Consider the following 13661-nt stretch of genomic DNA (forward strand, 5'->3'; position numbering starts at 1 on the left):
CTCCATCAGTTTTTCCTCGTCCCAGTTCCCAATTGTAACTCCAGAAATTAATCTTAAAGCCATCCCCAATGTGCCATATATGATTTTTCTGCACATTTGGCCAAGCTTAGCAAATTCCTCTCCAGAGGTTGGATTCGTTCCGCTTCCTATCAACCCTTGGAATAATATCATTTCCTTCATTATATTTGGATCTGATAACACGGCCCATAGCGAGTCTTTCTTTTTAACAAGACCCCACCCAGCCTTCATCATAAAGGCATGGTTCATCTTACTCGCATGCCAGAGACCCAAACCCTAGCCTTCTTTGGTTTACGAACTTTATTCCAACTCAAGAGGTGGATCTTTTTAGAGTTTTCGCTATCTCTCCAAAGATAGCTCCTTCGTTTACGATCAATACTATTTACAAATAAACATAGGTAAAAGAGCAGACTGCATAGTATAAAAGAACAGATTTCACCAAAGTTGTTCTGCTGGCTAACAAGTGAGAAGAAGCCTTCTAAGAATTCCGTCTCGAATTCAGCTTACTAATAAATTCTTTGTAAGTGTGCTTGGTTACTTTAGAATGAAGGAGGGGACTCCCAAGTACTTTTCTAAGTCGTCCATTCTAGATAACTGAAGAGCGTCACTAATCTCCGTACAAACTGGGTTACCATATTCTTGAAGAAGAGTCTTATCTTGATTGACTTTTTGACCTGAGCTATCACAAAAAGCGTTCAAACATGTCTTAATGACATCTGCTTGATCAAGACGAGCTTTGGAGAAAAGAATGAGATCGTCAGTAAAGTAAAGACGGGATATTTTAAGATCGTCTTTCTTGAGGCGAAAAGGCTTTCAGAATCCATGATGAACCACCGTATTGATTATAAAAAAATTTAAAATACAAGTTTGGTAAATTTATTAAACTAAAATACCCCATTCAAGATTAATTTAAGAGACTTAAATGCCCTTTTAAAATTAATATTCTTTAATTAATTTCATTTTAGAAAGACTAAAACACCCCATTTAGGACTAATTTTAATGATGAACCACAAAAATCGTATACAAAAGTTTATATTGCTCAACAAAAAAATTTAAATGACAAATATATGATCAAACATTTCCATTATTAAAATTTAGTGATTTTATTCCAAATAAACTTTTTCTTTTTTTTTTGTGAAAAATTGAAAAAGAAGTCTTGTGATCAAAGCTTGCTAGGCTCATCCTTAAACGCTCCTTACTAAGTATGGAGTGCTACACACCTTGTTAATTTGTTAAATCTGAACTCTTTAATTATTATATTTTATGTGAATGGTCTAAATTTAAAAAAGGTAACTTGTTAATCAGGTTCACCATTTTTCTTATAAATTTTAGAGTTTTTTATAAATTTCAGATATTAGGCTGAAGTCCAAAACAAAAAAAAATAAGTATATAATATTAAAAATAATATGTCTGTACAACAAAAAAACTATCGGGCTTTAGAATTAAAATAAATAATACATAAAAAATAAGTTGAAAATCTATGTACTAAATTCAGAAAAAAGATATATTAGAATCTTAAAAAAATAATATTAAATATATATTATGTATATAATATTAAAATTTAAATAAATTTTGTTTTGTGTAAAAAAATTATAATATTAAATATAAACACAATAATAAAAAATTTGTGTTATATAAATTTAATTAATACATATATATATAATTTTATTTTGTGTGAAACAAAATTATAACATTAAATATGAAGTAAATGATAAAAGATTTTGTATTATATAAATTTAATTTAAAAAACATATATACAACGTAAGAAATAAATAAATATATAATAATTTTATTTTATGCGAAACAAAAATTCATATAAAAAATATTTATATAATTTTTTTATTAACAATTTTTTATTGAAATATATTACTTTCCTATATTTAAAATATATTATTTGAAATAATTATATTATTTTAGTTAATATATATTATTTAAAAGAATATTTAAAATTTATTATTTTGTATTAAAAACATATTATTAGTTTTTCTTAAAATAACATTTTCTTTTTTTTTTGGTTCAAGTACTATGACAAAAAAATTTTACGTAACTGCGACTATTCAATAAATATTATATAAGTTAATAAAAGAAAGAAGTACTCATTTTTTTTTACCAAAAATAGGAAGACTCAAATCCACAACCTTTTATGTGAGTACAAGAAGACTATGCCATTTGAATTATAACTCGTTAGCAAAGAAAGAAATACTCTTAATTATATATTAAATAGAATAATTATTCATTAGGTTCATTCTTGTACAAATAAAAATTTCTCTTAGTTTTATATCTATAATATTTTATACTAATTAGCTTTAAAGCTTAATTATTTTTTTAATAAATTAATTAAAATTAATACAAATAATATAATATATTATATAAGTTAATAAAAGAAAAAGGTACTCATTTTTTTTTTACCAAAAATAGAAAAATTCAAATCCACAACCTTTTAGGTGAGTATAAGAAGACTATGCCATTTGAATTATAATTCGTTGGCAAAGAAAGAAATACTCTTAATTATATATTAAATAGAATAATTATTTATTAGGCTCATTCTTATACAAATAAAATTTTTTCTTAGTTTTATATCTATAATATTTTATACTAATTAACTTTAAAGCTTAATTATTTTTTGAATAAATTAATAAAAATTAATACAAATAACCGTTTAAATATAATTGTATTTTATTTTTTCATTCTATTACGTCGAAGATAATTTGAAATAAAAGATAATGGATTGTTATCTATTTTGTGTTTTGACTGCGTCGACATCTGAGAATTATGACACCTTCATGGAGATCGGAGTTCTTCTACAGAATCAATTTTGTGTTTGGAATTAGCCAACCAACAGCGAGGACAAACAGGCTTCTTCCTCTTCTATGGTAGCGATTGTTCGGGTTTTGAAGGTCATTCATGGCAGAGGTGGAAGGGAGTGGGTTCTGTTGCTAGGCAGAACGATAATAAAAGCATTGCAAGCAAACAAAAATAGTGAAGATATTTGAAGACATCGCATCGACAATAACAGAGTAATGGAAGAATTCGATCAAATTTTTATGAGTACTTTTGTGGTGTAAAGGTAGCCTTGTGTTAAAAGAGGGAATTAGTTTTTTTGTCAGTCAATTTGTTTATTCATTCAAACCATAACAAAAAAATAATACCAATAATAAATAAATTTAATTTATCTGATAATCTTTGATAGTAGGTTAACTTTTAAAAGTGCACTAGCTTTCGCTAGCTTGCTATGATATTTGCATGCAATTCTAAATAGGGATTTTTACCGATTTACATCATTTCTAACATTTTTACCAAAATGTATTGCATATCATATTTCGTTTACAATGTAAACGAAATAATTTTGAACGCATTTTGTTTACACTGTAAATGAAATATAAAAAAAATTTTGAACACGTATTACAGGTGCACGTAATAGGTGGAAGTTGATGTACTCCACGTATTTTGTATACGGTGTAAACGAAATATATTCAAAATTATTTCGTTTACACGGTAAATGAATACTTGTAATTATAAAAAATTTAATTTTTATAGGTATAAAAATATCATTTTTAAGCCATTGAGTAATAGCTCAAATGACATAGTCTCTCGGCTCAGGATTCGGTGGTCCTAAAATCTTTGGACCACTTAATGGTCCTATTAGAAAACATGTTTTTAGAGTTTTTTTAACAATTTCTATATAGTTTTTAAACTAATTTTAATTACAAATTAACCACATATATTTTATTTAATTATAAAAACTATTTTTATTTTATAAATTATTATTTTATCAATTATCTATTATATTTATTAATAATCAAATACAAAAACAACAACCAATTATATCCTCTATTGATCCTAATAAGTTTTCGGCCATTTCAATCGATTAAAATATTAAATTTGATCTCGTGACGTTCGTCCATGGTTTCCAAATCGTGTTTCCTTGAAATTCAATCGATTGAATTACAGTGTATCACAAAACAATCAATTGAAAATTGTAAGGTAGAATGGTTTTCACTTAAACCAATCGATTGTTTATACTTTTCAATCGAATGAATGCTAAAAAATAATCTATTGTTTAATCTATTGTTTTTGTTACTCAATCAATTGAATTCACGAAAACAACATGAATTTGCCAAATACAATCGATTGGAAAGTGATGACATTGAAGTTTTAGCCAAATTCAATCGATTGGTAATGTAATCCAATCGATTGGAAGGTGATGAAGTTGAATTTTTTGCCAACTTCAATCGATTGGTAATGCTACTCAATTAAAAGTAAATAATATTTAAACTTTTTTGTTTAACAAAATTAAAATAAAGCACAAGAATAAGAATAAATTTGTATATGAGTACATTCATTATGTTATAATTTTAATAATTAATGTAATATTTTAAAAAATTGAATAAATTTATATTTATTTTGATTACATTCAAAAGTGAATTATATGTATTCTTATAATCAAGAAATATACTTAACTTCTTTTATAATAAGTAAGTTTTTCAATAATTTAATTTATTAAAAAAATCTCATCTTTTTATTTATCTTACAAAATAAAAATTCATATTAATAGTTTTGAATAAGAAAATTAAAATAAAATATAAAAATAAAGCTTGAATAAAAAAATACAAAGTTTTCAATCTAAAAATATAAAATAGTTAAAAAATAAAAAATTATTTAAATATAATTTTTCAAGACATTCTATAACTTAGATGAATAAATATTATTTTTAAAATGAATCATGATATATTGATACAAAACTTATTGTGTGTAAATTTTTTTAAAAATTAATAAACCTCTCTCATTAATAACAATATTGGAACTTAAATTTGAATGCTAATTGATATTATATATTGTGTAGGTACTTAGAGTATATTAGAAAAGTACGTTAATAATTTGAAGAGAAAATTTATTAGTGTAAATTTTTTTTTTTTTAAAATTAATTCTTATTGAACTATTCTACTTTTATTCCTTCAAAACATGTCTTAATAAAAATATTTGTAACAATAATTTATATTCAATAAGAATATCTTAACGAGCAGTTACATCATTCTGTCATGAGTTAATGCAAAATTTACAGAGCGTGAGTACGTGATTGAGTATGTTGTTTTAGATTATAAACATAGGGGTAAAATAGGAAAAAAATATTCGACACCAAACCCTCTGTATTCCTAATATAAATTGTTATAGATAAGTATAGTTTCTTAAAATTTTGGGGTGTCCAGGCCACTACTTGCCCCCTCTAGGTCCATCACTGATTACTAGCTAATTAATTAATAATAAAAAATAATAACATCTATTTACTTTTTAGTATTTTTCAATTTTTGTGAATTAATAAAAGATAAAAAAATATTTTTTCCTTACACAATCAATTTCACACGAATAAAGTATCAAAACGAATAATTACAAAATTAGAGATTCTATTCAACTGACATCGATTTTGTAATCAAAACGATGGTTTATTTTTTGAACACTACAATGAAAAACTTGATTGGACCTTTGCTGATTACTGCAACGGTGATTAACGATGAAGAAATAGTGGATATTAAATAGACGGATAAAAAATTAAAAAAATTGGATATTGAGTAGATGGATGTTCCAAAGAAAAATAATTAAATTTTTTATAATCAAAGAAAATGATACACGATTTCAATGGTGGGATTGAATAATTAATGATGGATTATTCACCAATTTATAATGTTAATATTAAAGAAAAGATAAGATTAGTTTATCTACATCAAAATAAAACAGCAAAAATTGAAGATAAGATTTTAAAGATAAGATAGATGAATAATAAGATAATTTCTAAAAAGATAACAATATTGAAATAGGCGCAGGACACATTTCAATCGATTGGATAGCATTACCAATCGATTGAAGTTGGCAAAAAATTCAACTTCATCACCTTCCAATCGATTGGATTACATTACCAATTGATTGAATTTCGCTAAAACTTCAATGTCATCACTTTCCAATCGATTGTATTTGACAAATTTATGTTGTTTTCGTGAATTCAATCAAATGAGTAACAAAAACAATAGATTATTTTTGGGCATTCATTCGATTAGAAAGTATCAACAATCGATTGGTTTAAGTGAAAACCATTCTACCTTATAACTTTCAATCGATTGTTTTGTGATACACTGTAATTTAATCGATTGAGTTACAATTCAATCGATTGTTTTGATAAACCAATCGATTGAATTTCAAGGAAGCACGATTTGAAAGCCATGGACGAACGTCACAAGATCAAATTTAATATTTTAATCGATTGGAATGGCAAAAAATTTATTAGGATCAATAGAGGATATAATTGGTTGTTGTTTTTGTATTTGATTATTAATAAATATAATAGATAATTGATAAAATAATAATTTATAAAATAAAAAACAATTTTTATAATTAAATAAAATATATGGGGTTAATTTGTAATTAAAATTAGTTCAAGGACTATGTAACAATTGTTAAAAAAAACTCTAAAAACATATTTTCTAATGGGACCATTAAGTGGTCCAAAGGTTCTGGGACCACCGCATCCTGAGCCTAGTCTCCCCATACTCAATTAAGATATTGTAGGTTCGAGTCTCCTATCTTTGGTAAATAAATATACATATCACGTTGTTACTCTATAAAATAGGACCGTTTCGATTAACGAGCGGTTTTATATCGTTCAAATTATATTAAAATTTTTAAAATTTTTTAATTTAAATTATATATGTTTAAATTTTGTTAATCAAAATTTTTAAATTTTGTATGTTTTTATTTTTTTGAGTACTAGTTTAAATGAGATGGTTAGAAATAATGTGATGGCAATTTTAATTACGTAATTTGATCGCTATGGTTTAAATGGGCAGTTTTAAATTACGTCATTTGATTGCTACAATTTTTTTAACTGACTATTTGACTGCTACAATTTAAATTGACAGTTTTAAATTACTTGACTTGAGTTATGAGTGCTTGTTAAAACCGTCTATCTCCATGTTAATTGAAACGTTTCTATTTGTAGATTAACAACGTGAGAAACTTATATTTTTAATATTATTTTATTATTTTAAAATTATATTTTTATACCTATAAAAAATAAATTTTTTATAATTACAGGTACTCGTATTTCATTTACAGAAATAAGTTTGAATGTTACGTGGAATACATCAACTTTAAGTGCACCTGTTATATATGTTCAAAAAATTTCCCATATTTATAAACAAAATATGATATGCAATGCATTTGGATAAAAACGTTAAAAATGATGTAAATCGGTAATTAATAGAGTTATTTAATTTATATAAATAAAAAATTCTTCTAAATACTTGTCTAAATATTTAGACAAAAATTTAGATATAAGTATTTTATTTGCTAAATACAAAATCGGTTTTTGTTGCTTGTTAAAAAAGATATTTTTGTTCGTTGGTTTTCGTCACATATATTTTGTTGTCACGTTTTTTATTTTTTCGAAGTCTAATTTGTTTTGCGTTATTTTTGTCAATAAAATTAAGATTTAAATACGATTTTGTTAATTTATCCCAATATAAAGACTAAAAATTGTACTTTTTTTAGAATTAAAGTTGTTTAATTGAATTAAAAAATAAAAATTTGAATTTCATTACAAAAGTAGTAGATACCGGCGGTTTCAAGAAATGTTGCTTTTTTTTAAATTAAAAATATTATTTGTACACTAAAATCAATCACTAAAATTAATTATTAATGTATTTGTGTATAAATGTATATATAATTTAATTTATTTTTAATATGTATTTATATTCTAATATGTATATTGTATTGATGATTGATTTTAAAAGTTAATTTTAGTGTACATATAACATAATCGTTCTAAACGTATTCTTCTTGTAGAGATATATAACCAAAGAATATATTTGAACTACTATATATGCTACTTTAACGTGTAACATAAGTTATTAGTAGAACAACACACAATATTATATATGAAATTGAATTTTATTCCGTATTTGCTACAACTCAAGTTGACATGTTTTTTCTATAAGGTTAATTTTATTATAAGAAAATTATTAAGTGTACTCAGAAATACCGATGTTTCAATTATTTTAACCCCAGTATACCTAAACCTCTTCCTTTATTATATTCAAGATTGTACGTATAATAACATATTAAAAATTATACAAGAAAGTAACATTACTTATTATATCATTACATGAGACACTTCAAACACACGACAACATATATAAAAAACTAGAAACATAATACTCCCAAGCCTTGTACTATTATTATACCTGATATATACTTTTTGACTCTTTCTTAAATGCAACCTCGTGAAGGTGCTTATAGGTGTATTTAGATTAAAATGCAACTCAAATATTGGTATGTGTCATGTTCCTCAATTGAAAAGAATATGATATATTTTTACCAACAATTACAAATTTTGAAATTGAATCTTCACATCAACAATTAACATTAGACATCTTTGTCTAAATTTTTACTCATCTAATATTCTATATGGGATAATCAAAACCATATTTTGGAGTAAAAGAAAATGATTAAAAATAACATAGTTGTATATATGCAAAGACAGATAACTATGCGCATCATATGGCCACGCTGCGGAGAACAACAGTTTCAATAGTAAGACCAGGACCAAATCCAAAAAGCACACCCCAATCAAGTCCTTCTCCAGTAGTTTTAAGTCCATTTTCAAGAGACTTCTTCCTCATCAAATCCATAATAAAGAACACACATGCACTTGACATGTTACCGTAATTACTAAGCACATCTCTAGTAGCTTTCATCTTCTCTGGCTTCAAATTCACCTTCTGTTCAACCTGGTCCAGAATTGCACGTCCACCAGGGTGTGCAATCCAAAATATTGAGTTATAATCAGATATACCCAACGGATCAAAAGCTTTACTGAGTGCTTCGTTGATGTTCTGCGAAATAATATCAGGAACACTATTGTTAAGATAGAATGTAAGCCCAACTTCACGAAGGAGACCACCGATGGCTCCATGGCTGCCAGGGACAAGTTTTTGATCAGTCGAAACAAGTTCAAAGATAGGCTTCTCAACCTCTGGCACAGGATCAGAACCAATGATAATCGCAGCAGCTCCATCTGCAAACAATGCTTGCCCTACAAGACTATCCATGTCTGTCTCACTAGGACCACGGAAAGTGACTGCAGTATTCTCGGAACAAACAATAAGAACACGGGCATCCTTGTTATTTTCAGCCAAGTCCTTAGCCAAGCGAAGGACAGTGCCGCCAGCGAAGCAACCTTGGTGGTACATCATGTACCTCTTGACGCATGGGTCGAGTCCTAAGAGTACGATGAGTTCGTAATCAACGCCAGGCAATGCAACGCCGCTGGTGGTACAGAAGATCAAATGCGTGATCTTAGACATTGGTTGGCCCCATTCTTTGATGGCCTTGGTTGCAGCCTCTTTTCCAACCCTTGGTACCTCCCTGATCATCATATCTTCCCTTGCATCCAACGATAGTGCCTTGTATGCGCACATGTTGGGGTTCTCTTTTAATATCTCTTCTGTTAAGTACATATGTCTGTTCTTGATCATTGTCCTCTCACCTAAAATGATATGTAATTCACATCCATCAATACTCTTTTTCAAGTTTAAAACATCATCCATTTATGTATAAAAAAATTGGGTTTTGACATTTTAAATTCTGATCGGTTCGCGTATCAAACCTTTCAAGTTATTCATGTAGTGATTTAATTTAAACTTTCAGGTTTGATTTTAATAGTTTATCCAATGCAAATTTAATTATAGATATAATGTATTAAATCTAATTATACATGAGTAAATAAATGAGTATGTGAAAGATCAAGAAAGTATATATGACCAAAATAAATTTGTGTATGTTTAGGAACATAGGGAAATAGTAACTTGTTAAGTAGTTATTGTTATTACTATGAGTTGGATATATATCATATTATGTTACACGGTATAATATGTTAATTGTTGTGTATCAATAATTAATATCAAAGTAAAATAATGAATTTTAGGTTGATAAATATTAAATTAAACAACATTAAAATATTTGATAACAATACTTACAAATACGTTGGAATTTTTTCTTTAAATCAGTCATGTGTTCGCTATTGGTTACTCTGAAATAATAATCTGCATATGTACTTTGATCAACACAATTTGGTGGATTTGCTGTACCAATCGCCAATACGGTTGCTGGGCCTTCTGCCCTTTGTTGAACCTTGCGGATGTCATTCACAGCCACCATGTTTTCTTAGCTAAGATCTTTGGGATAGCAAAGCTCAGATATGTTCTTTGGAATAACAAATGTATTTTGATTTGATGAAGACTTGGGCAGGGGGTGGGGGGATATTTATATGCTTGAGAGTAGGGGCATATGTGGAATTAAATAGAAAGCGTGCTCAAACGGTCAGCACTCAGCAGTGCTCGAAAACGATGTTCTCTTACTTCTTAGTTGTTCTAATTTGACTTTGATTTATTTTTATTTTGTGTTTGGTAGAATATAGTAGTATTTTTATTTCTCTTCTTTGTTTTTTTATGGCAATCAACTTTGATTCCGTTTGTTAGGAATATCGTAGTTTTGGCCATATGCTAGGTGCATGCAGTAGGTAGCTGGGCACACGTGCTTATTATTACCATTATATCCATGTCATGTTGAAATTAAATCTCTCGAATTAAAAATGTTTGTGTGTTACTTATTAACTAGTGGTACTTAATTAATTATTGTATATTTATAGTTAAGTGATCTTATTATTTCAGAAATATTACTTTTTCTTTAAATTTTAGTCTTTAGTCCATCTCCGAATTTAATAATATATTATTTTAATTTTTTATATCTACTTTTACGATAACGATTATTCAAAAAATTAAAAAAGTTATTTATTTTTATTTTTTTCTTATAAAAACTAAATAAAAAATAATTTTTAAAAGACACCTAATTGTACTGTTATTATTTTTATAAAAATTTCAACATTCAAAACGATGTATACTACTTTGACTGGGTGTGTGAGGAGTATGGTGGATGACACTGGAGTTTACCACCATATATATGTCTGGTCTTAATTAATTAGTCTTGCTTGAACAAGTTAAACAATAATATAATTAATTATATTATTTTATATACTACTACGTACTATATATAATTTTTATTACTGGTCACTCTCTCATCATTTTATCAATCGAAATTTTCATTAAAAAACTATTGCAATTCACAACTTATAAACTTGTAACAGTAAAACTGTGGAATATATATATATATATTTTGAATAATGAAAATTATATATAAAATGATAACATACATCACTTACGAATATACAATAAGTACTAGTTAGTTAATTAATAAATAAACACAAACATTTTTGCTTCGAAGAGATTTCAGCATGACATGGATAAATGGTACTAACGAAGCACGGGATGCCCAACTGCTTATTGCATCTGTTCAAATAGCCGTCACATATATAAAACAATCAATCAGAGTCAAAGTAAAACAATAAAACAACGAAGAAGTCAGAATACATCTGCTGACGGTTTGAATCCATGAACATTATTACGAGTTTACTATACTTTGAGTTGTTGAGCACTTTTTATATATATGTTCCAATAATTCCTCCATTTAATTTCACATATGCCCCTAATTTGATGTATATAAATATCCCCCCACTCCGTGCCTAAGTCTTCACCAAAATAACAAACAACATAGCTAATAAGCTTTGCTCTCCCAAAGAACATAGCGAAGCTTTACTCTCAAAAAAACACAGCTAAGAAAAGATGGTGTCTGTGAGTGAGATCCGCAACGTTCAAAGGGCAGAAGGCCCTGCAACTGTATTGGCAATTGGCACGGCAAATCCATCAAATTGTGTTGATCAAAGTACATATGCTGATTACTATTTTAGAGTAACCAATAGCGAGTACATGACTGATCTCAAGAAGAAATTTCAGCGCATTTGTATGTATTTTTATTAAGTGTTTTAGCTTTATTTTATTTAATATTTATTAAAAAAATTATCATTTTACTTTTATATTAATTAAAATACAAAATTAACATATTATACACCATATCATATTCACCGTTTGATATTAATAGTAATAACTACTTAATAATAACATTACTTTTATAATTACAAATTTAGATAAACTATATATTCAAATGGTACTTAAAGATTTAAGTCACTACGAAAATAACTTAAGAATAACATTATTGCTATATATTTCATTTTCTAGACTTTATCAAAGGTAATAATGGATGCGAATTACACATTATTATTTCAGGTGAAAGAACACAAATCAAGAATAGACATATGTACTTAACGGAAGATATACTGAAAGAGAATCCTAACATGTGTGCATACAAGGCACCATCATTGGATGCAAGGGAAGATATGATGATTAGGGAGGTACCAAGGGTTGGAAAAGAGGCTGCAACCAAAGCCATCAAAGAATGGGGACAGCCAATGTCTAAAATCACACATTTGATCTTCTGCACCACTAGCGGTGTTGCATTGCCTGGCGTTGATTATGAACTCATCGTACTCTTAGGACTCGACCCATGCGTCAAGAGGTACATGATGTACCACCAAGGCTGCTTCGCTGGTGGCACTGTTCTTCGTTTAGCTAAGGACTTGGCTGAAAACAACAAGGATGCTCGTGTCCTTATTGTTTGTTCTGAGAATACCGCAGTCACTTTTCGTGGTCCTAGTGAGACAGACATGGATAGTCTTGTAGGACAAGCATTGTTTGCAGATGGAGCTGCTGCGATTATCATTGGTTCTGATCCTGTGCCAGAGGTTGAGAAGCCTCTCTTTGAGATTGTTTCAACCGATCAAAAACTTGTCCCTGGCAGCCATGGAGCTATCGGTGGTCTCCTTCGTGAAGTTGGACTTACATTCTATCTTAACAAGAGTGTTCCTGATATTATTTCGCAAAATATCAACGACGCGCTCAGTAAAGCTTTTGATCCATTGGGTATATCTGATTATAACTCAATATTTTGGATTGCACACCCTGGTGGACGTGCAATTTTGGACCAAGTTGAACAGAAGGTGAACTTGAAACCAGAAAAAATGAAAGCTACTAGAGATGTGCTTAGCAACTATGGTAATATGTCAAGTGCATGTGTATTCTTCATCATGGATTTGATGAGGAAGAAGTCTGTTGAAGAAGGACTTAAAACCACTGGTGAAGGACTTGATTGGGGTGTGCTTTTTGGCTTTGGTCCTGGTCTCACCATTGAAACCGTTGTTCTTCGTAGTGTGACCATCTGATACACTTAATTATATATCTATCTCTGCAAATATATGATTCTGTTATTTTTTAATAGTATTTTTTTCTCCAAAATAAGGTCTTGATGATTGGCCCATATATTAATTGAGAGAAAACTTAGACAAAGTTGTCTATAGTTATTTGTTTATGAGAAGATTCAACATCAAAATTTGTAACTGTTAGTAAAGTATAAATCAAATTCTTTTCTTTTGAGCAACATGATGTCACATACCAATATACATTTGGCTTGCATTTTCATCTAAAAACAATTATATATAAGTACCTTCGTATGAGGTTCCATTTATAATAAAGTAAAAAAATATTAGCTATGATAGTATAAGGCTTGATAGTATTATGTTTGCAACTTTTATATTATTGTGTGCCGTAATATCCCATATAGTTACCCTCCAACCCCCTGCCTCTACT

The 13661-nt window shown here is 28.1% G+C and overlaps 2 protein-coding genes across 2 annotated transcripts; one reads left to right on the top strand and one right to left on the bottom strand.

Moving 5' to 3' along the window:
- Nucleotides 1-8347: 8347 nt before the first annotated feature.
- On the bottom strand, nucleotides 8348-10306 carry LOC112796272 (stilbene synthase 3-like). The gene is made up of 2 exons (XM_025838650.2): nucleotides 10044-10306; nucleotides 8348-9553 (listed from the first exon to the last, which is right to left on the bottom strand). Exons 1-2 carry the CDS (start codon nucleotides 10222-10224, stop codon nucleotides 8562-8564), a joined length of 1173 nt encoding a protein of 390 aa, XP_025694435.1. The 5' UTR covers nucleotides 10225-10306; the 3' UTR covers nucleotides 8348-8561.
- A 1305-nt stretch (nucleotides 10307-11611) lies between these two features.
- LOC112796277 (stilbene synthase 3-like) lies at nucleotides 11612-13452 on the top strand. Its single transcript, XM_025838654.3, has 2 exons — nucleotides 11612-11922; nucleotides 12246-13452. Exons 1-2 carry the CDS (start codon nucleotides 11745-11747, stop codon nucleotides 13235-13237), a joined length of 1170 nt encoding a protein of 389 aa, XP_025694439.1. The 5' UTR covers nucleotides 11612-11744; the 3' UTR covers nucleotides 13238-13452.
- Nucleotides 13453-13661: the final 209 nt, after the last annotated feature.

The sequence above is a fragment of the Arachis hypogaea genome, chromosome 4 (genome assembly GCF_003086295.3).
Source record: "Arachis hypogaea cultivar Tifrunner chromosome 4, arahy.Tifrunner.gnm2.J5K5, whole genome shotgun sequence".
Lineage (NCBI taxonomy): Eukaryota > Viridiplantae > Streptophyta > Magnoliopsida > Fabales > Fabaceae > Arachis > Arachis hypogaea.

What these genes read in the sequence shown, in the direction of transcription:
- LOC112796277 (XM_025838654.3), top strand. Translation starts at nt 11,745, where the DNA reads ATGGTGTCTGTGAGTGAGATCCGCAACGTTCAAAGGGCAGAAGGCCCT. An exon ending in GAAGAAATTTCAGCGCATTT is followed by an intron (nt 11,923 to 12,245) that starts GTATGTATTTTT and finishes TTATTATTTCAG; the next exon opens with GTGAAAGAACACAAATCAAG.
- LOC112796272 (XM_025838650.2), bottom strand. Translation starts at nt 10,224, where the DNA reads ATGGTGGCTGTGAATGACATCCGCAAGGTTCAACAAAGGGCAGAAGGC. An exon ending in GAAAAAATTCCAACGTATTT is followed by an intron (nt 9,554 to 10,043) that starts GTAAGTATTGTT and finishes ATATCATTTTAG; the next exon opens with GTGAGAGGACAATGATCAAG.